Source organism: Diospyros lotus, chromosome 9, assembly GCF_014633365.1.
Source record: "Diospyros lotus cultivar Yz01 chromosome 9, ASM1463336v1, whole genome shotgun sequence".
Lineage (NCBI taxonomy): Eukaryota > Viridiplantae > Streptophyta > Magnoliopsida > Ericales > Ebenaceae > Diospyros > Diospyros lotus.
Genome location: NC_068346.1, coordinates 17,537,042 through 17,561,874, shown reverse-complemented (window position 1 = coordinate 17,561,874; position 24,833 = coordinate 17,537,042). Strand labels below are relative to the sequence as shown.

Genomic DNA, 24,833 nt, shown 5'->3' with positions numbered 1-24,833 from the left:
CTGTTTTGAATGTTGATTGAATTCGGTGAGGTTTCTGAGTGATTCTTGGTTTATTAGAGTTCTCGGTTTAACAACATAACCTATTGAGGACCTTCTTTTATCCATATCAACAGCAAAATCTGCATCTGTGAACCCTAGGATGCAGGATTGCCTTCCATTTTAACTCCACCATAAGCCAAAGCCATGCCTAGTGTTCCTTTAACATACCTAAAGGTCCATTTGATAGCATTCCAATAAGCCTTACCCGGATTGGCCATAAACCTGCTAGAGACACTCATAGCATGAGCCAAATCAGGCCTTGTACAAACCATGCTGTACATTAGGCTCCCAACCGCATTAGAGTAAGGGATCTTACTCATTTCCTTAATGTCTATTCCATCTTTAGGGGACTGCTCATGGGATAACTTGAAGTGTTGTGAAAAAGGATCCGAGACATCCTTTGCATCACACATATTAAATCTTCTAACCAGCTTGCTTAGGTAAGATTTCTGAGATAAAAACAGCTGCCTTTGCTGTCTATTCCACCTGATTTCTATGCCCAAGATCTTCTTAACTTCTCCTAATTCTTTCATCTCAAACACTGACCTTAATCTCAGCTTAAGATTCTCGATTTCTATGGCTGATTGACTAGCAATCAGCATATCATCTACATATAGGAGAAGATATATAAATATATTCTCTGGCACATGTTTAAAATACACACAACTATCATAGGAACTCCTCTTAAAACCTTGGGACAACATAAAAGAGTCAAACTTCTTATTCCATTGCCTTGGGGATTGTTTTAAGCCGTAGGAGGATTTCTTAAGTAAGCACGTGTCACAAGCTGTGACCGAGATGCCCAATTTAATTTATTTTTATCTTGCTGTCATTTGTATTTCCTTTACTGCCGATATGTCTTGCTATTGTAATTTTTGTATTTTGATTCCTAGCTGTAATTCTGTTATCAGATTGTTAGCCTAGGGGGCCCCACAGGTGAAGGCCAAAATAGGACAAAAGCGGTTGTTATATCCGCCTATAGGGAATGGTCTGCTGCACCAGCCCCTTGCTAAGAGTGTATATACTCTCCAAGGCACTCTTGGAGAGGATTATCGATTACCTGGAAGAACAATTTGAATTCTCTCTCAATTTCTTTCGGTTCTTTTCTCTCCCTCTATTCTCTTTCTCCCTACTTTTCTCTAAATTACCCTCGATCTTTCTTTGCTACTAAAATCTGGTTCTCACCAAATCAGAAAAGTAACTATTGTCACCCCCCAGCAGTGACAGCACACTTGATCTCTCTTCTCTCTAATCTCAAACCCCTTAGGCTGTTCCATTAGAATGTTTTCCTCTAAGTCTCCATGTAGAAAGGCTGTAGTGACATCCATTTGTTCTAGAATTAAGTCTAATTTGGCTATTATGGCAAAAAGGATCCTTATTGAGGAATGCCTCACCATAGATGAGAATACCTCATTAAAGTCTATTCCGGGCACGCACTTGGGTAAACCCTCTAGCCACTAGCCTAGCCTTATACCTGGGCTTATCATCTTTTCCAGCACCTTCCTTAATCTTAAACAGCCACTTACAGCCAACCACCCTTTTTCCTAAGGGTTTATCTACAAGAATCCAAGTCTTATTCCTTTTAGGAGAGTTCATCTCAGACTTCATGACTTCCTGACATTTCTGAGTCATTTGATTTCACTGTTTCGTCATATGATAAGGGATCTTCCCCTATTTCAGTAACTGCACTTGAAGGTGCATAAGACACTAAATCAGAATATCCGTATCTCACATGAGGCCTTGAAACCCTCCTTTATCTATCCCTAGCAACGTTATACCTCTCCGGATCAGGGGGATTTTCTGGGCTGGAGGATTCTTCATAATCCTCTTGCTGCCCAGAAGAGGATGCTTCATATTCCTCCTGCTGACTAGGGGAGGATTCATCATAATCCTCTTGGTGTTCTAACTCCTGATCTGGGGAATTATCTAGACCTCAATAATTGGTTTCCTCTTGCAATTCTACATCGATTGCCTTGGCTTTTCCAACATCCTTTGATTTTACCTTTCCCTCAAAATCTTTTATAGTAGCCCCTTCATCAAATGTAACATCTCTACTCACAAATGTCTTAGGCATATCCAGATCTAGGCTCCACAATTTATATCCCTTAACCCCTTCCAGGCATCCTATAAACAGACACCTAATGGCTCTTGGATCTAACTTACCTTGCTTAGAGTGAGCATAAGCAATACATCCAAACACCCTTACATGGTTTATATTAGGTTTATGACCAGTCCACATTTCATAGGGGGTTTTAAACCCTATGGCTGCAGATGGGGACCTATTAATCACATAGGCGGACGTAGTAACCGCTTCTGCCCAAAAGGATTTAGCTAGCCTAGCATGGATTATAATGCACCTAACCCTCTCTAATAGAGTCCTATTCATCCTTTCGGCTAGACCATTATGTTTGGGATTCCCTGGAACCATAAGATGTCTAAGGATACCATTTTGATTACATAGGCGGGTAAAATCCTTATTGCAAAATTCCAACCCATTATCAGTCCTAATGATTTTAATTTTGCTATCTTTCTGATTTTCTATCATAGTCTTCCAGGTTTTAAATGTTTCAAAAGTGTTATCCTTTGATTTCAATACATAAACCCAAATCATTCTAAAATAATCATCAATTATTGACAGGAAATACCTAGCTCCACCATGAGATAAGGCCTGGGAAGGGCCCCACAGATCAGAATGAATGTATTTTAAAGGGGCCTTAGTGGAGGGGATAGCCTTCCTAGGGAATTTTACTTTCGCTGATTTTCCAAAAATGCATGTTTCACATTTATCTAAGGCTGTTACATTTCCAGCACCTACAATCCCTTGTTTAACCAATTCCTTAAGCCCTTGCTCACTAATGTGAACCATCCTATAATGCCATAACCTAGTATGCTCATAGGATTTATCCTCTCCTACTGCTACCTCTCAACCAACTGTGGATGCTTGCAGTACAAATATTCCATTTTGAAGGATTGCCATCATGCATATGAGAGAGCCTCTAGTTACCTTAAGGACTCCACCAACTCCTCTATAGGAGTAACCATTTTTATCTAATTCTCCAAGAGATATAAGGTTTCTCTTTAAATCTGGAACATATCTAACAGCCGACAATACTCTCACTGTTCCATCATGCATTTTAATTTTAACATCCCCAATCCCTTTGATTTTACACTCTTGGTTATTTCCTAACAATACTTTACCTCCATTAATGTCCCTATAGTTTAGGAACCAATCCCTATGTGGAGTCATATGAAAGAAACAACCAGAATCTAACACCCAAACTTGCCTATCCTCGGTATTAGATATAACCAGTGCATCAGCACTGTCATAATCAAATTCACAAATTGAAGATAATATTTCAGCATTCCCTTTACCCTGAAATTCCCTCTTTTTCTTAGGACAATTACGTTGGATGTGACCTTCTTCATAACAGAAAAAACATTTGATAGGTTTCTTACTTGTTTTAGATTTTGACCTTGACCTACCCTTAGACCTTTGATCCCTCTTCTCTGGTCTTGACCTAACAGCAAGAGCATCACCCATAGAATTCTTGCCTTCAACCTTATGTTGTAATTCCTTAGCTTAAGGCTCCTACAACATCTTCTAGAGACAGTTTGTCTCTTCCATGTTTTAGAATATCAACAAAAGTTTCATAGGATTTAGGCAAAGAATGCAAAAGGACTAGAGCTTTATCCTCATCGTCATATTTGATATCTATGTTTTCAAGGTCTAGACATAGTTTGTTAAACTCGTCTATATGATCTTGCAGTCTCTGACCTTCTCCCATTTTAAATGAGAAAAACTTGGTTTCCAAGAATAACCAAGTAGACAAAGTTTTGGTCAAGTATAAGGTCTCTAGTCTCTTCCAAAGGGCTTCCACAGTAGTCATTTTAGAGACTTCCCACAGCACCTTGTCTCCTAGACTTAGAATCAAAGTATTGAATGCCTTTTTATTGATTTCTTTCCTCTGTTTACTTAGAATCAAAGTATTGAATGCCTAGGGACATTTTCGCTCAAACTATTGTTTTTTCTGCACCTAGCCTAGTTGTGGCTCTAATACCATGTAAAAATAGCACCAACTAGGCTTTCAAAGTGTAGGAAAAAAGACTACTTGCCTCTTCGGATTATCCCCTATTTATAAGCTCAGAATTTATAGTTTAGGAATCTAAAAGAAGAAAGATTACATAAGGAAAGTATATATAAGAAACGTCCTAATTATAGCTTATATACAGTCATGATTATTTTTGATTGATTGCTTTGTTGTCTTCCTTGATTACTGCCATAGAATCAGCCATTTACAGCCTTTCCCCACTATGGTCATCCTTTCCATAATAACCATATACTTACAGCTGTAACAGCTGTCTTGCCTGCTATCTTTACCCGAGATTCCAGCAACAAACTATAATACAGAATTTCTAAATTGGTAGGATGATTTTTTGGATTTTGAAAAAATGTATAGTAGATGATTGTGTTGGTGTGTTCGGAGCATAATGAAGGGGATTAAGGGTCAGATCATAAAAATGATAGTCATCAAATTCTTCATACAATCTGATATTCCATAGATGCAATCTGTTATTGTGATTCTAAAGCCTAAATCTAGCAGACCTCAATGAAGCATTTACGAAACAGTAATTGGTGATTCTAAAGAACAGATTGGTACTTAAGGTTTAAATATAAACAATGTTGGACTATACCATTGTTATTATTATTTAAAAGTATCGATATGTGGAGATTAGCCTTCATGGTAATTAATCAAAGTGTCACTGAATAAATAATAATAATTAGTAAAAGCATCCTCATTATAAGTATCACTCTAAGAGTGCAATTACCATCATTTAATCCAGTTAAATAGTTATTTATTTATTCTCTCATCACTAAGAGTTGATGTGCAAATTAAAATATGCACTAGTAGCTTTGATAGGAATAACCAGGAGACAAATTTCCAGACAAGTTCCAGTCATGCTAATGAACTAGCATAAAATATCTTGAGGACTCTGGAGATTTTCTTCTTAATCAAGGAAGACATATTGAAGCAAATAACTCCAATAGGGCCAAGCGTTAATAGACATATGAGGCAATTTCCCACAATTCCTAATAGGGTAAGTTGTGGAAGCAGCAATATTTGCCAAGCAGGAATTTAATACCTCATTAGGTGGATTACACTAGTTTAAGTTATATAGACATTTTATAGCTTGGTTGACATAAGAATCAGATAAACAATCACAAGAAAGGTCTCAGAGGAAGCTCATCTTCATGGAAAGATTATTAATTCTCTAAAGGTAGTAGGGTTGGTGTCATGAGCCAATCAGTCAAACTGGTCATATCCATTTTTTGCCTTGACAAGTCCCCAAATGTATAGCAGAAAGATGCCCACATCAACCCTTTTCGAGATCTATTTTGTGCCTACCACCACCCTTGACCTTCAGCAAGTTTGGATTAACAGGTGTCAAATCTGACTAAAGAGTTCAATTTCAAGTGTGGCTTCTTTATAGGTTTCATTGTTTTATGGAGGAAGTAGCACATTCAAGATGAAGCATACCTTAGATTTTTGAAGGGAACCAGTCCCCTTTTCTTTATGGATGAGGGGGCAGCCTCCTATTCTGAGTCTTTTCTTTCTTTCTAGATGGTTGGTTTGTTTTTGTGGGTACAATACAATAGGTTCTTTCTTTAGGATATTTTCCCTTTTCTATAAGATCAAACTCCTTGAGTGGTTTATTATTTACATATTTATCTTTGGTTTTTTTTTTTTTTTTTAAAAAAAGGGTCTTTGTGTAAGGTTTCTATTCAAAATAAAAACTATAGAATTGGATTTTCTTTAGAAGGCTAGAAAATAAGTAAATTCTTAGTGATCAAACCTTTGATAGCAAAATCTATTATAGAGATTAATTTCCCAACAATCATCCAACACATCATTCAAATGATTAAAGCAAAAGAGTCAAAAAACATTTCTTCAGTATGTTAAATTCGGTAGAGAACACATAAGCAATTGAACAACTCCACAGGAAAAGAACATTGGAACTAATTAATACAGTCCACATTAGGTTACCACCAAACAAAATCAACAGTCCACATATCATATTTCAACAAAAATAACATTAAAGCCTCATTTCCAATAGGTGGGGTCGATTACATAAATTATAGCTTGTTACTCATCTCATATTTCAATGAACTAAACATAATAAAATTTCACTATATAGCAGGGAACCAGATAACTAGACAAATTAAATAACAATTAACAAGGCTTACCAATGGTAGGAATTGTAGTCACAATCTCCCCAAGCTTGAGCTTGTACAAAATGGTGGTCTTACCAGCGGCATCCAGACCAACCATGAGGATGCGCATCTCTTTCTTGGCAAAAAGCCGGCTGAAAAGCTTTGTGAAAGTCAAGCCCATTTTTTTGTTTTTTATGACAATGGATCCCTGTATGGCAGGTAAGGAAAATTTTAAGATCCACCAAAAATTCATCTATTTTTCCTTTTTTTCAGTCAGGAACACAAACTAAGTAAAAGCTACAATAGAGTACATAAGAAATCAAATGTAACTGCATAAAAACATGTCATCACTGAATTACTACAATTCGAAACGAAATTTGCAATTTCCATATCAGAACATAGGGGAAAAGTTATCTCCATACAATAATAAAAAGAAAAGAAAGGGGAAAATAGTAAAATGATATTTGACAACAACCATAAAAAATCTCAAAACAAATTAATGTAAACCAACAAATTTGATGCGAGATACAGAGAAATTTTGAATGATTAAATGATTTTAAGGATTTCAGTCTAACCATCAGCAAGCAGCCTCAGAGGTACAGATTAAACAGAGGATATTCGCAAAGAAAACCAAGTTCTCAATCCACAACAATATCTGCACAATTCCATATCTAACAACTCTCTATATTTATAAATGATGACTAGATTCAAAATATAGAAACCTGCAAGGAGATCTAGCAAGAGAATAATAGGAAGAGAGGTCACTGAAGATGAGAGATGAATTCTGGAACCAAAAGGATATTTCTCCACATAGACAAAACATGTAATGAGAAATGTTCATCAGATCAAATCATTAAAATCATCATGCTAGAAACAACTGAAAAAATCCAGATTTTGATTCATTTCTTCTTCTTAGGAGAGATTACATGGATCTAACTGTTATCAACAGATAATCATATAGACGTAACTATTAGTGCAAAAGTCGTAGCAGATCGCATGGATCTGATAAGAAAAGGCCAAGGCATATTACGCCCCCTTGAAATGATTTATAACCCGGCCATTTTAAGCACATTATTTGTTCCGATTTAGAGGCAATCGTCCATTTAAGATACCTTAAACAGATCAAAATATATGGACACAAAACCTTCAGATCATAACAATACTTCTATACACAGAGAGCAGCAAGCCTAAGAGCACACAGTAAATCCAAATCGGCCATAGAAGGCACCAAATCAAACCCAATATGGATCAATAACCGCGATTTTAAACAAAAAATGGAGAACTTGTTCAGAAATCAAAAGAAAGAAGACATTTTGTATCGGAGACCTCAATTCGAACAGGAAATCGTTTGAAACAGGCAACCACACCAGAAATTTTCCAGAAACCATTGCAATTGCAGATACAGAAAACATACACGACGATTCAGTAATGATCGAAGAGAGAATTGAAATTAGAAGCGTTAATTTTACCTGCCGGAAGACGTTTGGAAAGGGATCTGTTGAGAGCGAGGGAGAGAAGCGTGAGACCTAAGCGCAAAATGAGAGGTAAACAATCGTCAAGGAGGAAATAAATAAGAGGAGATCGATGGCTCCAAATTGCCACTCATCTTCAATGAAATAACGAAAATGGCCTCGTACTTTGCTTATGGGATCAGATTCGGATGGACGGTGCAATGAGCCAGCCATCATTCTACGGGCGTTTCTGCGGCAAAAATTCATTCTTGCCCACTATTTTCTTATATGTTGTCAGTTTTAACCTCATAGTTTTAAGATTTTTCATCGTCGCCCCCCTTCTCCGACTCATCATTGCCCCTGGGGCCTGGTTTGAACAAATTTCAAATATAAGTTTTTCAAATTAGTCTGGCTAATGCTAAAGCAAATGTCAATTCAACTTAAGTGACATGCAAGACATCAAGATAGTAATTTAATATTAAATAATAATCATAAATGAACATAAGATCCCAAACTTGATTACAAGTCTTGTAACCCTAAATAGCTCTATATTCCACGTTGTCTTCTATTATTATCGATTAAGTTTAAAGAGTGAATAAACTAAAAACATTATCACAAAATTATTGTGAAAGATTTACTCAATCTCTTAAATAACCTTTTAATAATCGATTATGATATTATAGAATATTGTTCATCCATTACTATTACGACATAGCCCCCTAAAAGAGTTATTTTGAAGTAGCCAATGCATACTCATCACTGCAGAAAACGATTCCTTTGGTAAGAGACCTTCTCAAAGTTAAAGACCATCTCCCTTAAGAAAACTCTTTATCACATGTCATTCATTCAAAACTAGATTTCTCGTATTTGCATAATTCTTCCCGTCAACCCTCACTTTCGAGAAGAATCTAGAAAGACACATCTCTCACCTACATTGCCCCGCATTATCTCACGACAACATAGCTAGCTTGTTCTAGGCCTACCTCCTTTTGAAGGTATTTCCCCACTGGAGGTTTCTCTCAAAGACATTTCTATACTTAACATCATGACAAAAGAGACATACTACACTTTCTCAAGACTCAAGAATGATCACCGCATCTCTGTACAAGCATGTCACGTATCATTGTCCCTCATGCTAGCTATGTATACCCCTTATTGAGTTTGCTCTTGAATGTTTTTTATGATGATTAGTTTATGCAAAACTTTAATGTAAAATATATTCTATGCTTTGGGATTTTGTTTAAGGAATCTTGATATGTTATTAATATGTTTTGTATATAGAGATTATTTTATTCTTATTTAGAATATTGGTTAAGGATCTCATTTTACCAGAATATATATTAAGGTTGCCTTGAGAGTATATAAGGTCAAAGAACTTTAATAAGATTATTTTTTAGTATTAATGATCTCATATGTCTTAAACTTGTTTTATCCATATGTTTTATTGATATGCCTCTTTTTAGGGTCATTCTAAAGATAATGCATGAGTATTTATGGAAGCTTACGATATGCTAAATATTTTATGTGGCAGCATTATTCAAAATTTAAGAGTAAAGTGTTCTATATTTTATATTTAATGTTTTAGTAAATGATCATATACTCAAGTAATGGTACTTGAGTTTTGATTTGTAAAATCTAAATTACCTTATCCTTCATGTTAAGGTTGTCCTTAATATGTTTTGTTTGTGATCAAGTTTGTTTTGGTTTCTTGCTTGTCAACATGCTTGTTATGTCAATAAGTTGTTCTAAGATTTCATGGGATATGTTAAGTATCCATATTGCATGAGTGTCATATGGACCTCAAGATACTTAGAGTAAGCTTAAGGTTGAAGAATATCTTAAGCACTCAAAATATGTTGCAGCATTTTCTCAAATCTATAAGTAATGTGTTTTATTTTATTTCAATCATCTTTGACCTTGAGTAAATGTATATATACTTAAGCAAGTGATCTTAAGTGTTAATTCATAAAGATCATATTCTCAAAGTTCTCAAGTTCTGAAATTTAAGAAGAATCTCTTGAAGAACTTATAATGTTAAGTTTGTTGCTTGATAAGCAAAATCATTCGAGTGTGGGAAATCATTTAAATGATGTTTGTTTTCCAAGCAATACTTCTTAGTGTTGCTCTTGTTTAGGTTCAATGCATTAGAGTAATAGAATTCTAAAGTTTCTACCTTTCAAGAATTACTTAAAATATGCATTAATAGTATATGTGAATTTAGCTTATAGGATAAGAAATCATGTATGCTTTGTTCATCTTATATGTGTGTGCTCTTGTTGTGATAAATGAGTCATCATGATGATTCAAACCAGTGCATTTTTGTGATAGACTTTGTTGTTGAATAACATATCTTGTGCTCTTGTCTTAATAAATATAAATGAGATATCATGATGATCAAGCAAATGGCATCTTTGTGATATATGTTATATTTTGAATAACATATAGTGTATTCAATATATTTGCAATGTTCTATATGTTTTATTTAAGTCAAGTAAATATAAGTTACTTGACTTATGAATGTTTCATATGAGTATTGATATGCCCTGCAAACTTGGAGAATCACAAGACCTAAAAGAGTTGCAAAACATGGACATGAAGCGCAAAGGCCCAAGGGGTTGTAAAAGATCAAGGAAACAAGCCGAAGGTGCAAGAGGTCAAGCCGAGACCAAGTGGGAAGGACCCACTCGGTTATGTAGAGTGGGTATGACACTGCTTTGGTTTTTTGGCCATAACTTTCTCATACGAGTTTCGATTGAGGTGATTTAAAATCCTATAGAGAGATAAGAGAATTATCTACAACTTTCGTATTTTGAGTTTTGAGAGATTCTGTTAGTGTAGGTGCTCTAGACCCAATCAGATTGGGCATGTAGTACACTGACAATTGTAATCATGTTTATTATTTGAATAAAGAGTTGTTCAAATTCACAAGAAGTCATTCTATTAGTTTCTTGTTATTATCGTAATAACTGAATGAAACTAGATAGAAGTCTATATGATGTATACTATGATTAATCTATAAAGATGTGAGATGATGTATCACAGTTTCTAGACATCATTAAACGTCCAAAGTTGTAGCAATGTCAAGAATGGACATTGACAATTGCGGTAAGACTTGTATGTGCTATGTTTTTGCTATGTGATAGCAATGGGGGTTTCACACACATAGGTATGGGGATGCCTAGACAAGTACATAGGTGACCAATGTTGGAGAATGTGTCACTGGATATGACTCGCCATGAAAATCCATTTTAGTTATATGTTGATAGTATTCTCATATGAAGTGGGTGTAACTAATCCTTAGACTTGAGATTGTCATGGTCATCTCATAAAAAGACCGGTATGCTTTGACATCATTTCAATGGGCCTAGACAAAAGCTGCACGTGGGCGATCGTTGGGTATATTGTAAGGCTTATGGAGATGGGTGCATAGCCAAGATGGGATTCGTATATCCCTTAATAGAGGATGATGTATCTAAGGCGCATTTGGTGGATATTCACTTTAAATCCATGGCCATGGTGAAAGAGATCAATAAGGAGTTATTGATTCACTTTCTATTAAGTGAAGATAGCCAGATGATCGAAGAAAACTTATGTGATGGTAATTAAGCAACATATTGCCAACTTGAGATCACATAGAATACATTGACGAGAGGATCGTATTACACGGTAACCATACTCGTGAAATGTTATTTGCGGATTATGAATCATTCTGAATAATTGGGTAGGCATGATGCCTTGCTAGAGGCAAATCTTGTCTTATGTGTTCGTATCGACACATTACTAACATATTCGGAAGCCTAATGAGTCATACGCAATAGGCACGATCCCTGGCTTAAACCAGGAGAGCGGACGTATGGTTAAGTGGGACACCTCGGTAAGAAGTTATGCCATCGTAGGTTCTCACAAAAAAAGAACAAAGAGACATAATAACGCCGATATGACGAAAAGTCGTCATACTGGAAAGAGTTTCCTAAAATGACAATTGATTAAATTAGGAAGGAGTTTCTAATTTAATAATTTTCTATTTGTTGGAGTGGCAAATAGGAAATAAAATATATTTGGGCTTAAGTTAATATTTGGAATAAATTAGATTTGGGCCAAATATTAAAATAAATATTATATTTGGACTAAATTAGATTTAGATCAAATATTAAATATTATATTTGAATCAAATTAGATTTGGACCAAATATTAAATAAAATATATTTGGACTTGAATTAGATTTGGGCCACAATATTTTATTTAAACCTATAATTGGATTTGAGCCACTTAATTATATTTCTAGTTGGATTAGGATAAGCTTACTTAAGATTCTAATTGAATTAGAATTAATAGGCTAGACCAATCTATTAGGATTTGAGAAACCCTAGGATATTTTTCTATAAATATCCCTTTATGGGTTGCCCAAAATAAAAGAGAGTTTTTGGTGTAGTTTTTCAAGAGTTGAAAAACGTGTTGTCTTTCACTCTTCCCCATTTCTTTTTGGCATCGATTTGAAACGTGAGCGTTTTTTCCGTCCATACACAAGCCGTGAAAAGGAGAATGAGCTAATACTCATATTCCACTCTCATTGCCAACGGACGCATGTTGCGTATCATGAGTTAGAGGCCAGACGCTTGGACAGCTCGAATCCACAAACGACTCGATAATCTAAATGTTAGATTTATTTATTTGTATGTGAATGATTTAATTTCGACGTTGATCCAATCGCCGAGATCGGGGTAAGTTCAAAAATATTTTGAACTATGTTGTTTACCCCGTAGCAATCTTGCTTTATTTTCAATGTTGTAGCATAAGATGCATAAGATTCAGGCTTCATAAAAGTTGAAATTGGGCTCTAAGTTGATGCACCTACACTATTAAGGCTCAGAGTCAAGTATTGGAGCAAAGATGGATCCAAACCAAGACAAAAGGAAAAAGAGGCCCTCAAATCCAAGGGAATGAAAACCCACTCATCCATGACTGAGTGGGGGGTCACTCGGTCATGACTAAGTGGGTGGGTGACCAATTTCCCCTCACTTTTCATGACCCACTTGATTATGCTAAGTGGGCACAATACTACTTTGGTTTTTTAGGCATAACTCTCTCATATAAGCTCCAATTGAGTTGATTCAAAGTCCTATAGAAATCTAAGAGAATTATCTACAACTTTTGTGTTTTGAGTTTTGAGAGATTCGAGCTGAATAAATGTGTAAATTGGGCATGAAGTTGAGGTACAGGAACCACTCAAGACCAAACCAAAGAAAAGGGAAAAATAAGGCATGACCGAGTAGCCCCCCACTCGGTCATGGTCAAGTGGGCTTGGGCCAATCTCTCTTCTTTTCCCTCTCGGATGGGCCACGAAATCATCGAAATGGGCCGTGAGATTCTCGCCTCGATTGTCGCACGTCTTCTCTCTTTCATCTGCTATAAATAGGAGACCATGCCTTCATCACAAGGTACGCACTTTTGGGCTCCTCAACACAATTCCATTTTTTTGGTTCTCGAGAACTAACTTAGGCATCGAAGGGTTTGCGCGGGGACCCCCACCCGCGCCCTAACATTGCTCTCGTTTTGTAGGTCCACTAGGTTATGGAGGGTCACTCAGTTATCCTTGGCTACTCAGTTATCTAAGGGGAGGGCCACTCGGTTATGGAGGGCCACTCAGTTATCCTTGACCACTCGGTTATGGAGGGCCACTCAGTTATCCTTGACCACTCGGTTATCTAGGGCCACTCGGTTATCTAAGGCCACTCAATTATCTAAGGCCACTCGTTTATCCAATGCCACTCGGTTATCCAAGATCACTCGGTTATCTTGGGCCACCAGATCATTAGACCCTCAGCGTGCCTTGGTCACGAGACCCTCAGCTCACCTTGGTGATGAGACCCTCAGCTCATCTTGGTCACGAGACCCTTAGCTCACGTTGGTGATGAGACCCTCAGCTCACCTTGGTCACGAGACCCTCAGCTCACATTGGTCATGAGACCTTCAGCGCGCCTTGGTCACAAGACCCTCAGCTCACCTTGGTCACGAGACCCTCAGCGCGCCTTGGTCACGAGACCGTCAGCTCATCTTGGTCACGAGACCCTCAGCACGCCTTGGTCACGAAACCTTTAGCTCGCCTTGGTCACGAGACCCTCAACTCGCCTTGGTCACGAGACCTAAGCGTGCCTTGGTCACGAGACCCTCAACTCACCTTAGTCACAAGACCCTTAATGCACGTGCATGTTGGAGACGAGATTCTACTCTCATCGCACCTTGGCGACAAGACTCTCAGGACACTTGACTCTCAGAACCCTCAAGACTTGCAAGTCTCTAGAAACTCCCATAGTCAACCATGCACCTTACATTCTCCCACGTAAAAAAAAAAATAGATTGTTGTATTTTGGCACAATAATTGGCGTCATATGTGGGAAACGTAAGACAAAAAGTCAACTTAAGAATGGCCAACACCCGTGGACACCGACGAACTCTCTCTCAAGGCATAGAAACACGCCTACCACCACGGAACTCTCAACAACAGGGATCGCCTCCCATTATTCCCAATTCTCACCCACAAAGAGCACATCCACCCCCTCATAATGCTCAACCCCAAGGAGGTGATCGCTCTGTTTCCCCGAGCCAGCAAGTGGGGAACCAATCAATCCCACCTCCATTTAACATCGGCTTAGGGCCACTTCCTACTGATCAAGCTGGGACTTCACGACAGCCACAGCGTACGGTCCCGTGGGAAGAGTATGAAGCATTGAGACAACAACACGTTGAGGGCATGCAGGCACTTCGAGACATGGCTAGTATACTCCAAGGTATGATGCCTGGAGGGACGTTGCCTGATACTTTGAAAAAGTTTATGCCACCACCTGAGCCTTAACCCAAGGTGGGAGCTGATTCCTATTAAGAGGCCACTCTCGATTTTCATTCCTGATCCACTCCTCGTCAAGAGGATAGATCACCACCACCAAGGAAGAATTCTCGTGCCACGCCTTGAAGAAATGAGAGCCCACGAAAGGAAAACAAGACTATAAGTGCCCAAAGACGGAGATACCATGAAACTGGGGTCGGCACGCCAACAAGACATGATAACCAAATAGCAGCAAGTATACGAGATGACATGAAAAGGGTAGTTAAAGAAGTGCTTGGACGAAAGAAATTGATCCCAGCCACAGAGGAGCAACAACGCAGAAAATGTCTGTTTACTGCAGATATATTGAAGAAGCCACTGCCTAGAAAATTCAAAATGCCTCAAATCACCCCCTATTCCAGCAAAGATGATCCTTATGATCACATTCAAAACTGAGTCGTTGATGATATTGCACGGATGGGACGATGACATAATGTGCCAAGCCTTCTCCTTAACTCTATCAGGGCATGGCCGAACATGGTTCAACAGTTTACCTGAGGCCTATATCTCTTCATTCGATCAGCTCAGAATGGAATTTGTTAAGGCATTTATGATTAATAATCAAGGAAAAAAGGATGCCACATACTTGCTCAGTATTCGACAGTGGAACAAAGAAACTTTGCGTTAGTATGTGGATAGATTTCAGAACGCCACCCTCGAAATTCATGATTTACCAATTGCAATGGCAGTGTCTGCTATGTTACACGGAACACGACTAACTCCCCTACAAGAATCATTATCTTTGGACCCACCAATATCCCTAGTAGATTTGTTTGCTAGAGCAAATAAATATGTGCTCCATACGGAAGTTATGAGAGCTGTAGGTGGGAATGAGGACATAGAGCAAAAAAGGAAGGAAAACGATGTTGAAGAGGACTCCAGATGGGTTAGGGGATCAGATATACCTCAACCCCAGTTCCATTATTACACCAAACTTCTCCAACCTTGGTCGACCATACTTGCAGCCATCGAAGGGTCAAGTCTCATTAGACTCCCAAAAAAGGTTGACCATCCCATGGGAAAGAATAGAAAAGAATATTGTAGGTATCACAGAACTCATGGTCATTCCACTGACTAGTGCCGAGAGTTAAGAGATCAGATCGAGATGCTAGTTTGTGAAGGACATCTTCAAAGATATGTACAAGTCAAAGATAGTGAGCCTCGAAGATGAGAAAATAGACATGAAGAACGAGGGAGATCAAATCAGAGATGTTAAGAGAGAGGAAAGGATTACAGAGAGAATCCACCTCTAGACAATGAACCAGTTCATGAGCCCATACATGTCATCTCAAGTGGTGAAACTATGGCTGGGGACTCGTCATTTTCCCCTAAGACAAGCCATGAAGGGACAGGCCTTTAGGGGAAGGTGGTCAGCTATCATTGATGCCCTCAAAGAGAAAACTGGGAGCAAAATTCAGACACATTCAAGAGAGCCTATGTTAAAGATCGAAAAACTAAACTGTTCGAAATTTTGCTTGACCCATGAATTTCGAGATCAAAGGCAATAATAAGACCCCAAAATTAAACAATGGATGTACTCACTTATTTACTCAACCATTCAAAAAATATCATTGTTTTCATTACACATTGCTTTATGAAAGTTTGTTTGCTATGTTTTGCTTTCAAGAAATAAAAACAAACTCAAACCCGTTGTCCCGCTCACGGCTCGGCAATGAGGGAAAAACCAACTCAAGCTCGTTGCCCTGTTTATAGCCCGACAACGAGGGGAAAACTCAACGCAACCCCATTATCCCGTTTATAGCCCAACAACGAGGGGAAAACTCAACGCAACCCCATTGTCCCGTTTATGGCTCGACAATGGGAGGAAAAATAAACGCAAGCTCGTTGCCCCGCTCATAACCCGGTAACGAGGTAAAAGTACATTCAAACCTGTTGTCTAGCTCATAGCCTGCCAATGAGGTAAAAGTACATTCAAACCTGTTGTCCCGCTCATAGCCCAGCAACGAGGTAAAAGTACAATCAAACCCATTGTCCCGCTCATAGCCCGGCAATGAAATAAAAGTACATTCAAACCCGTTGTCCGGCTCATAGCTCGACAATGAGGTAAAAGTACATTCAAGCCCGTTGTCCTACTTATAGCCCAATAACGAGGTAAAAGTACATTCAAATCCATTGCCTCGCTCACTGTCCTACAATGAGGTAAAAGTACATTCAAGCCCGTTGTCCTGCTTAAAGCCCGGTAATAAGGTAAAAGTACATTCAAGCCCATTGCCCCGCTCACGGCCCGGCAATGAGATAAAAGTATCAAGCTCATTGCCCCGCTCATGGCCTGGTAATGAGGTAAAAGTACATTCAAACTCATTGTCCCGCTTATAGCTCAACAACGAGGGAAAAACCTATTGCGACCCCGTTGTCCTGCTTATGGCTCGACAACAGGGGGAAAAAATAAATTCAAACCCGTTGCCCTGCTCACAGCCCGACAACGAGGGAAAAATAAACTCAACCCCATTGTCCTGCTCACCGCCCGACAACAAAGGAAAAGAAAGTGCAAACTTATTGTCCTACGCACAACACCATAACTGGGAGCAGAATCAAACTCATTGCTCAGTGCATATTTCAACATCTATGGAAAGTGAACTTACTAGTATATCTACCTCATACCTCTGCAAAGGAATTGAAAATCACTAGAGTCCAAAAATTTAAAAGCACAGTGTGTGAACAAGCTCGATAGCATGTGTAGAAGATGAAGCAGCTAAAAGATAAGTAATGTTCAAAAGTTTACAGGATAAGATACTCTTTTACCTGGAGCTCTCGGTTAAAAGAGTAGGGGGCAATTGATATACCCTACAAACTTGGAGAATCACAAGACCTAAAAGAGTTGTGAAACATGGACATGAAGTCCAAAGGCCTAACGGGTTCTAGGAGATCAAGGAAACAAGCTGGAGGAGCAAAAGGTCGAGCCGAGACCAAGTGGGAACGACCCACTCGGTTATGCTGAGTAGGTACAACACTACTTTGGTTTTTCGGCCATAACTTTCTCATAAGAGCTCTGATTGAGGTGATTTAAAATCCTATGGAGATATAAGAGCATTATCTACAACTTTTGTGTTTTGAGTTTTGAGAGATTCAGGCTTCATCAAGGTTGAAATTAGGCTCTAAGTTGATGCACCTACACTATTAAGGCTCATAGTCAAGTATTGGAGCGAAGATGGATCTGAACCAAGACAAAAGGTAAAAGAGGCCCTCAGATCCAAGGGAATGAAGGCCCACTCGTCCATGAATGAGTAGGGGGTCACTCAATCATGACAAAGTGGGCGAGTGACCAATTTCCCCTCACTTTTCATGACCCACTTGGTTATGTCGAGTGGGTACAACATTGCTTTGGTTTTTCGAGCATAACTCTCTCATATGAGCTTCGATTGAGCTGATTCAAAGTCCTATGGAAACATAAGAGAATTAACTTTCGTGTTTTGAGTTTTGAGAGATTCGAGCTGAATAAATATGTAAATCGGGCATGAAGTTGAGGTACAGGAACCACTCAAGACCAAACCAAAGAAAAGGGAAAAAGAAGGCATGACCTAGTGACCCCCCACTCGGTCATGGTCGAGTGGGCCTGGGCCAATCTCTCCTCTTTTCCCTCTCAGATGAGCCACGAAATCATCAAAATGGGCCGCGAGATTCCCGCCCCGATTGTCGCACGTCTTTTCTCTCTCATCTACTATAAATAGGAGACCATGCCTTCATCACAAGGTACGCACTTTTGGGTTCCTCAATACAATTCCATATTTTTGGCTCTCGAGAACTAACTTAGGCATCGGAGGATTTGTGCGGGGACCCCCACTCGCGCCCTAACGTTGCTCTCATTTTGCAGGTCACTCGGTTATGGAGGGCCACTCGGTTATCCTTGGCTACTCCGTTACCTAAGGCCACTCGATTACCTAAAGGGAGGGCCACTTGGTTATGGAGGGCCAATCGGTTATCCTTGACCACTCAATTATCTAGGGACACTCGATTATCAAGGGCCACTCGGTTATCTAAGGCCACTCGGTTATCCAATGCTACTCGATTATCTTGGGTCACCAGATCATCAGACCGTCAGTGCGCCTTGGTTACGAGACCCTCAGCTCACCTTGGTGACGAGACCCTGAGCTCACCTTGGTCACGAGACCCTCAACGCACCTTAGTCATGAAACCCTCAATACACCTTGGTCACGAGACCCTCAGCTCGCCTTGGTCACAAGACCCTTAACGCGCCTTGGTCATGAGACCCTCAGCCCGCCTTGGTCACGAGACCCTCAACTCTCCTTGGTCACGAGACCCTCAGCCCACGTGCACATTGGAGATGAGATTCTACTCTCATCGCACCTTGGCGACAGGACTCTCAAGACATTTGACTCTTAGAACCCTCAAGACTTGCAAGTCTCTAGAAACTCCCGTGGTCAACTGCACACCTTACAGTCTCCCACGTAAAAAAAAAAATAGATCGTTGTATTTTGGCAACAACAAGTATGTTTCATAAATTTATTACGATGCATCTTTATGTTACGTGCTATGTATTAATGTATGAGCTTAGTAAAATGATTCTTATCTAGAAAAAGAAAAATTTTAATTGAGAAACATATATTGTTCTCAACTTGTTATCAAAGTCGTGTGCCTTAAGAATATCTCATTTATCTTCTAAGTCTTTCTATGTAATCAAGTTAGTGTGATTGGGAAGTTAATTTTATCTAACTTTCACAAATAACACTCGTGTTCATTTAAGCTTAATATTTTTGTTTCCTATTTAGATGTTGTTGTTGATGAGAAAATTGTTTTGATGATAATAATCAAAATAATATATATTAATTGAATAATAGTCGAGTAAGACAAATAATAAATTGAGTATGTTTGAATATCACTTGAATAAATGATCTTAGTAATCGAGTATTTATTGCAAGTTTTAGCTACATCAAAAGTAATCAAGTTACCAAAGTTACAGTCTAGTGCTATACCTTATAAATCGATTAATAGTTAAGCATAATTGAGTAAAATCTTGTATTAGTCGAGTATTTCAATTTTATAGTCGAGTGATTTTACTTGAACAAAGTTTATGAGGTTTTGCTCTTTTTTAGTCGAGTATTTTTTATGAGCAATCGAGTAAAAGTTGAAGTACGATCGACTATTTACGAGTGATAATCGAGTATTGTATTCATGTCTTTATATAATCGAGTATTTGTTAAGCATAATCGAGTATAGTCAAAGCTTACTCGAGTAGAGACTGTGCTTACTCGAGTAAGGACCCATATTTGTTGATTATTTTTGTCCTAAAGCTAAAATTTATGGCCATTAATCTAGCACTTGGAAGTGTTTTTAATGCACAATTTTGACATTTAAGGCTCTAAAATGGCTCTAAATTTTACCTCATTCTTTTATCTTAAATATTCTAATGATTATTTTATGAAAAAAGAAGGTTATACTTGCAAAATTCATTCTCTATTGATAGCAAGTATAAAATGAGATGAAAATGAAGAACAAGATTACTATTCTTGAATACTTTCGACTAACTTGAGCCTAAAATGTGCTTTAAGTTTTCATCTTCAGTTAGAAAAAGAGAGAAATAGTGCTTATCTTCTGTACATTCCTTTTATCTCTTTTTTCTGTGTGAAAAACCAATTTTATTGTTTGTTCTCAATCTAGTAAGAGCTTTTGAAGGTGTTTCAAATTGTAATCTTCACCTATCTTGTTGTGGTTCTGCCTGATCCTTAAAAGCTAAGAGGTTATGCCTCATCATTTGAAAAAACAGTGGTTAGGCCTCATCCTTTAAAAGACAATGATTTCGATTGAGTCTTTAAAAACCGTTGTAAAGTTTTATAATTGGTTATTGCTGAGCCATTGAAAAATAGAAGTTTCAACTTTTGAAAAAACAGTGGTTACGCCTCATTCTTTAAAAGGCATTGGTTTTAATTGAGCCTTTAAAAATCGTTGTAAAGTTTTGAAATTGATTATTGCTGAGCCATTGAAAAATAGAGGTTACAATTGCATCTATTAAAAGCTAAGATTATAGTTGAGCTTGCAAAAGCTATAGTGGATTGTTGAAATCCTTGGTAAGAGCCAAGAGAATAGATGTAGGTTGGTTGAATCAAACTATTATAAAATCCTTGTGTATTTTATTTTTCATTTTTCTCTTTTATTTCAACACTGTCATTCTTTTTTCAGCAAAAGTTATTTTTTAGCAAAATTTGAGATCAATTTTATTACTTTAGAAAAAGCTTTCTAAAACTTTAAAAATTTCTATGTCTTGAGTTTCAATTAAATATTTGAAAATTCTTTTAACTGTCAATACATGAGATTCTTTGAGATTTGATTGAAATCCTACACATAAGTATACACTAAACATAATATCGGGCTTACTTGTCGTTAGGTAAAGTAATGACCCTATTGTATTCCTATAGAGTTTTTGATCCATACTTATCCCTTGATCATCTTTATCTAATTTTGTGGATGTACTCATAGGTGTGCTTATTGCTTTAACATTTTCCATCCCAAATTTCTTTAACATTTCTTTTATGTATTTTGCTTGATAAACAAAGATTCATTCTTTTGATTGTTTTACTTGGAGGTCTAAAAAATATGTGAGTTCTCTTATGAGACTCATTTCAAATTCACTTGTCATTAAATTCGCAAAATTTTTGCAAAGTTTTTCACTTGTACCTCTGAATATTATATCATCTACGTATACTTGAATGATTAAAATATTTGAACATTCATGTTTTATGAAGAGAGTTGTGTCAACTTTCCTTTTTGAAAAATCTTTCACAATAAGAAATTTACTCAATCTTTCATACCAATTTCTAGGAGCTTGTTTGAGACCATATAAGGCTTTTCTTAGTTTATACACATGGTCTTCTTAATAAGGATCCTTAAAATCGAGAGGTTGTCTTACATAAACCTCTTCATTTATGTAGCGATTTAAGAATGCACTCTTTACATCCATTTGAGATAGAATGAAGTTCATGCGAGAGGCAAAAGCTAAAAGCATTCTGATTGCTTCTAACTTCGTTACGGGAGCATATGACTCTTTAAAATCAATGTCTTCATCTTGGTAGTATCCTTTTACTACAAGCCTTGTCTTGTTTGAAAACTCACTTGGTTCCTACTATAGATTTATCCTTGGGTTTAGGAACTAATTCTCATACTTCATTTCTTTTTAATTGATTTAATTCTTCTTGCATAGCCTTAATCCAAAATTCATCTTCTAATGTTTGATCTATGCAAGTTGGTTCAACATTAGATATGAAGGCTACGTGATTGCAATATTGATGCAAGGATACCCTCGTCCTCATACCTTGACTTAGTTCTCCAATTATTTGATCTATTGGATGATCTTGCACAAATTTATAGCTCCTAGGTAGCTTACCTAAATCATTATTGTCTAATTGTTTTTCTTGATTTTGTGATTGAGAACTTGATGGTTCATTTATAAATTCTTCTTGAATGTTTAATTTCTCAATCTCCTTGGATGGATCTATTGTTGTTTGCTTCATCTTTGATTCTTCTTTTTGTCTCTAAATTCTCATTGAATTTTACATGTATGGATTCTTCAAAGGTATTTGTTATAATATTGTATATTCTATAAGCTTTACTAGTATTTGAATAACCAAGGAAGATTCCTTGATTACCTTTAGCCTCAAATTTTTTTACATTATCTTTTGTGTTTAAGATAAAGCGTTTACGTCCAAAGGCTTTAAAATAGGATACATTAGACTTTTTGTTATTGTATAATTCAAATGGTGTTTTCTTAATGCCTTGTCTTAGATTAAACCTATTTAGGGTATAACAAACGGCATTGATCGCTTCGGCCAAAAAATAAGTAGGTAAGTTATTTTCCTAAAATATGGTCCTAGCCATCTCTTAAAGAGTCTTATTTCTCCTTTCAACAACACCATGTTGTTATGGGATTCTAGATGTGGAGAATTGGTGAAGAATACCATTTACTTCACAAAACTCCATAAAATATATATTCTCAAATTTTGCACCATGATTGTTTCTAATAGCGACAATTCTATCATCTTGCTCTCTCTTAACTATTTTAGCTAGTTTAGCAAAATTTTGAAACTATAACGACCAGCCTTCTCAAGGCGTGTCACTATTATGGGAATTTTTTTTTTGTTTCACAATACCATCTCTAAATTCTCAAAATGTCATATTTAAAGATCTCTAACATATATATATATATATATATATATTTAATATTCCAAATGATAGGCTAAGGAATAGTAAATTAAACACTTGCAAAAGCAGAATCGAAACCTAAAGGAATATTATAATTGCAAAGCAAATTAATCCATACAAAATCGTTCTCAATAACCACAAAAATTATAATATCCAGCAAACAAATTTAACATAAAAATAGTTGAAACATGTCATTTATCAAGATTCTCACAACTTGTCATAACACAAGCGTAGGACTTATTATACAACTACAATCATATCTTAGTAATCTCTTTTCCTTTTCCATTGCTTGTCTCATCTGAAACGTTGAAAATCCCATGGACAAAGTCTAAATTAGAAGATAAAACTTTTAAATGAGGGTTTAAAACAATTTTCATGCATTGTATGATGCACGGGTATAAAATCAACTAGCACTTTATAGTAGTTTTTGCTTGCATTCTAGCGCCAGCACGGAACCCTAGGCAATCATCTCGGCAAGCACACACAGCACTAGATATCGATCCCTATGGTCATTCCAACAATCACACTTAGGGAAATATAGGTCAAACTAGTAGGACAACATTTTACCCCATCATGTTAAACATGGATGACACAAATAACGATATGCCAATAAGTATTATACCAATGCAATATCATGCTTACCAATGCAATATAAAATGTATATGTATATGTATGATAAGATACATATATGTCACAAAAACTCGGCCAAGCCCTCAAAATTTCATGTTCATTTAAGCAAATTATACCACGTATAAAATTTTCGGGCAAACCACTCATTTTGATTTAATTGTTCAATTTTTCTCGAAACTCGTGCCCTATCTCGAAACACTTGCCCGAGTATTTTTCTGACCAAAATTTTAGGAATAATTAATTAAAATTAATTTCTTAATATCTTGGTATTTCAAAAATAAATAATAATTATTAATTTTGGTATTTAAAGTGATTTATGTTTTATTGAAGTTAGGATTTGAAAATTTTAGTGGAAAAAAAAAAGAAATCTGATATATTATATATAAATGATTATGTATGGAAAATAGAGGATGATTGTGGCGGAATGCATAGGATATGTGTGAATAAATTATTGGATGCTAAGGTATTGGTATAAATGTGGGAATATGGCTGAATGTAGGGTGTGTATATGCATAAGATTGAATTTAGGCATTAGTATATATACATACACTATGAAATAAGTGAATGAGATATTACTTTAATATATATACATATATGTATATATAAAGATTAATTAATTAATTAACTTGAGTATTTAATTATTAAAGGAGGGAAATTGGCTTCCTTAAAGAAGCTTGAAGCTTCCATTGAAAAGTCAAAGACTGGGAGACAAGGAAGTGAGGGCTGGCAGGAGGGCATTATGAGCCTAGGAAGGATTGAGAAGGAGATGGAGATTTGAGAGATTGAAATTGGGAAGGTGGCGAGTTGTACACATAGCCCTGTTTGTTGCAGCTTAAAAGTTGTAACTTCTAGCTTCTAGTTTTAAAAAAGTTGGGATGTAGTGTTTGTTTTAACTTATAGAATTCTACCTTATAACTTCTACTAGCTTTTAGAAGGGGTAAAAGTTGGCTTTTTCAAAGCTGGGGTACCCCAACTTTTACAACTTCTGTTTAAATAATTATATTTTTATGACATTTTTGCCCTTATTTTTAGCAAAGAATTACTCTCTTGTCTACGCAATCATGGGTTTTTCTTTTCCACCGCCATTTCTATTTTCAAATCTCTTCCTCTCTCTCGTCATCTTCCTCTCTCTCGTCATCTTCCTCTCTCTCTCTATACTTTAATTAATTTTTTTATAACACTTGAAACTTATACGTATACACTAATTAATTTTTAAATTATCATTCTATAACTACTAAGGGTATTATGGATAATTATACAAAAATAAGTTATTTTACAGCTTATGGTATCAAACACCACAACTACTTAACTACAACTTCTAAGAAGCTGCACAAACAGGTTCACAACTTATTCTAAGTTTTAGAAGCTATAATCTAAGAAGTTATAAGCTATAATTTTTTTAATTAAGCTGCAACAAACGGGGCCATAATATTCATGATATATATAT

At 36.9% G+C, this 24,833-nt stretch overlaps 1 protein-coding gene across 3 annotated transcripts in view; it reads right to left on the bottom strand.

The window, feature by feature from the left end:
* The window catches only part of LOC127810712 (ADP-ribosylation factor 2-like), a 74,412-nt gene that overhangs the window by 9,997 nt on the left and 39,582 nt on the right, over positions 1-24,833 (bottom strand). For 2 of the 3 annotated variants that reach the window (XM_052350330.1, XM_052350329.1), the window contains exon 2: positions 6,284-6,458. In XM_052350330.1, coding sequence (XP_052206290.1) covers positions 6,284-6,458 — 175 coding nt within the window. Of the gene's footprint in view, positions 1-6,283; positions 6,459-7,719; positions 7,872-24,833 lie in introns of those variants that run through there. The other variant, XM_052350331.1, reaches the window with a different exon arrangement.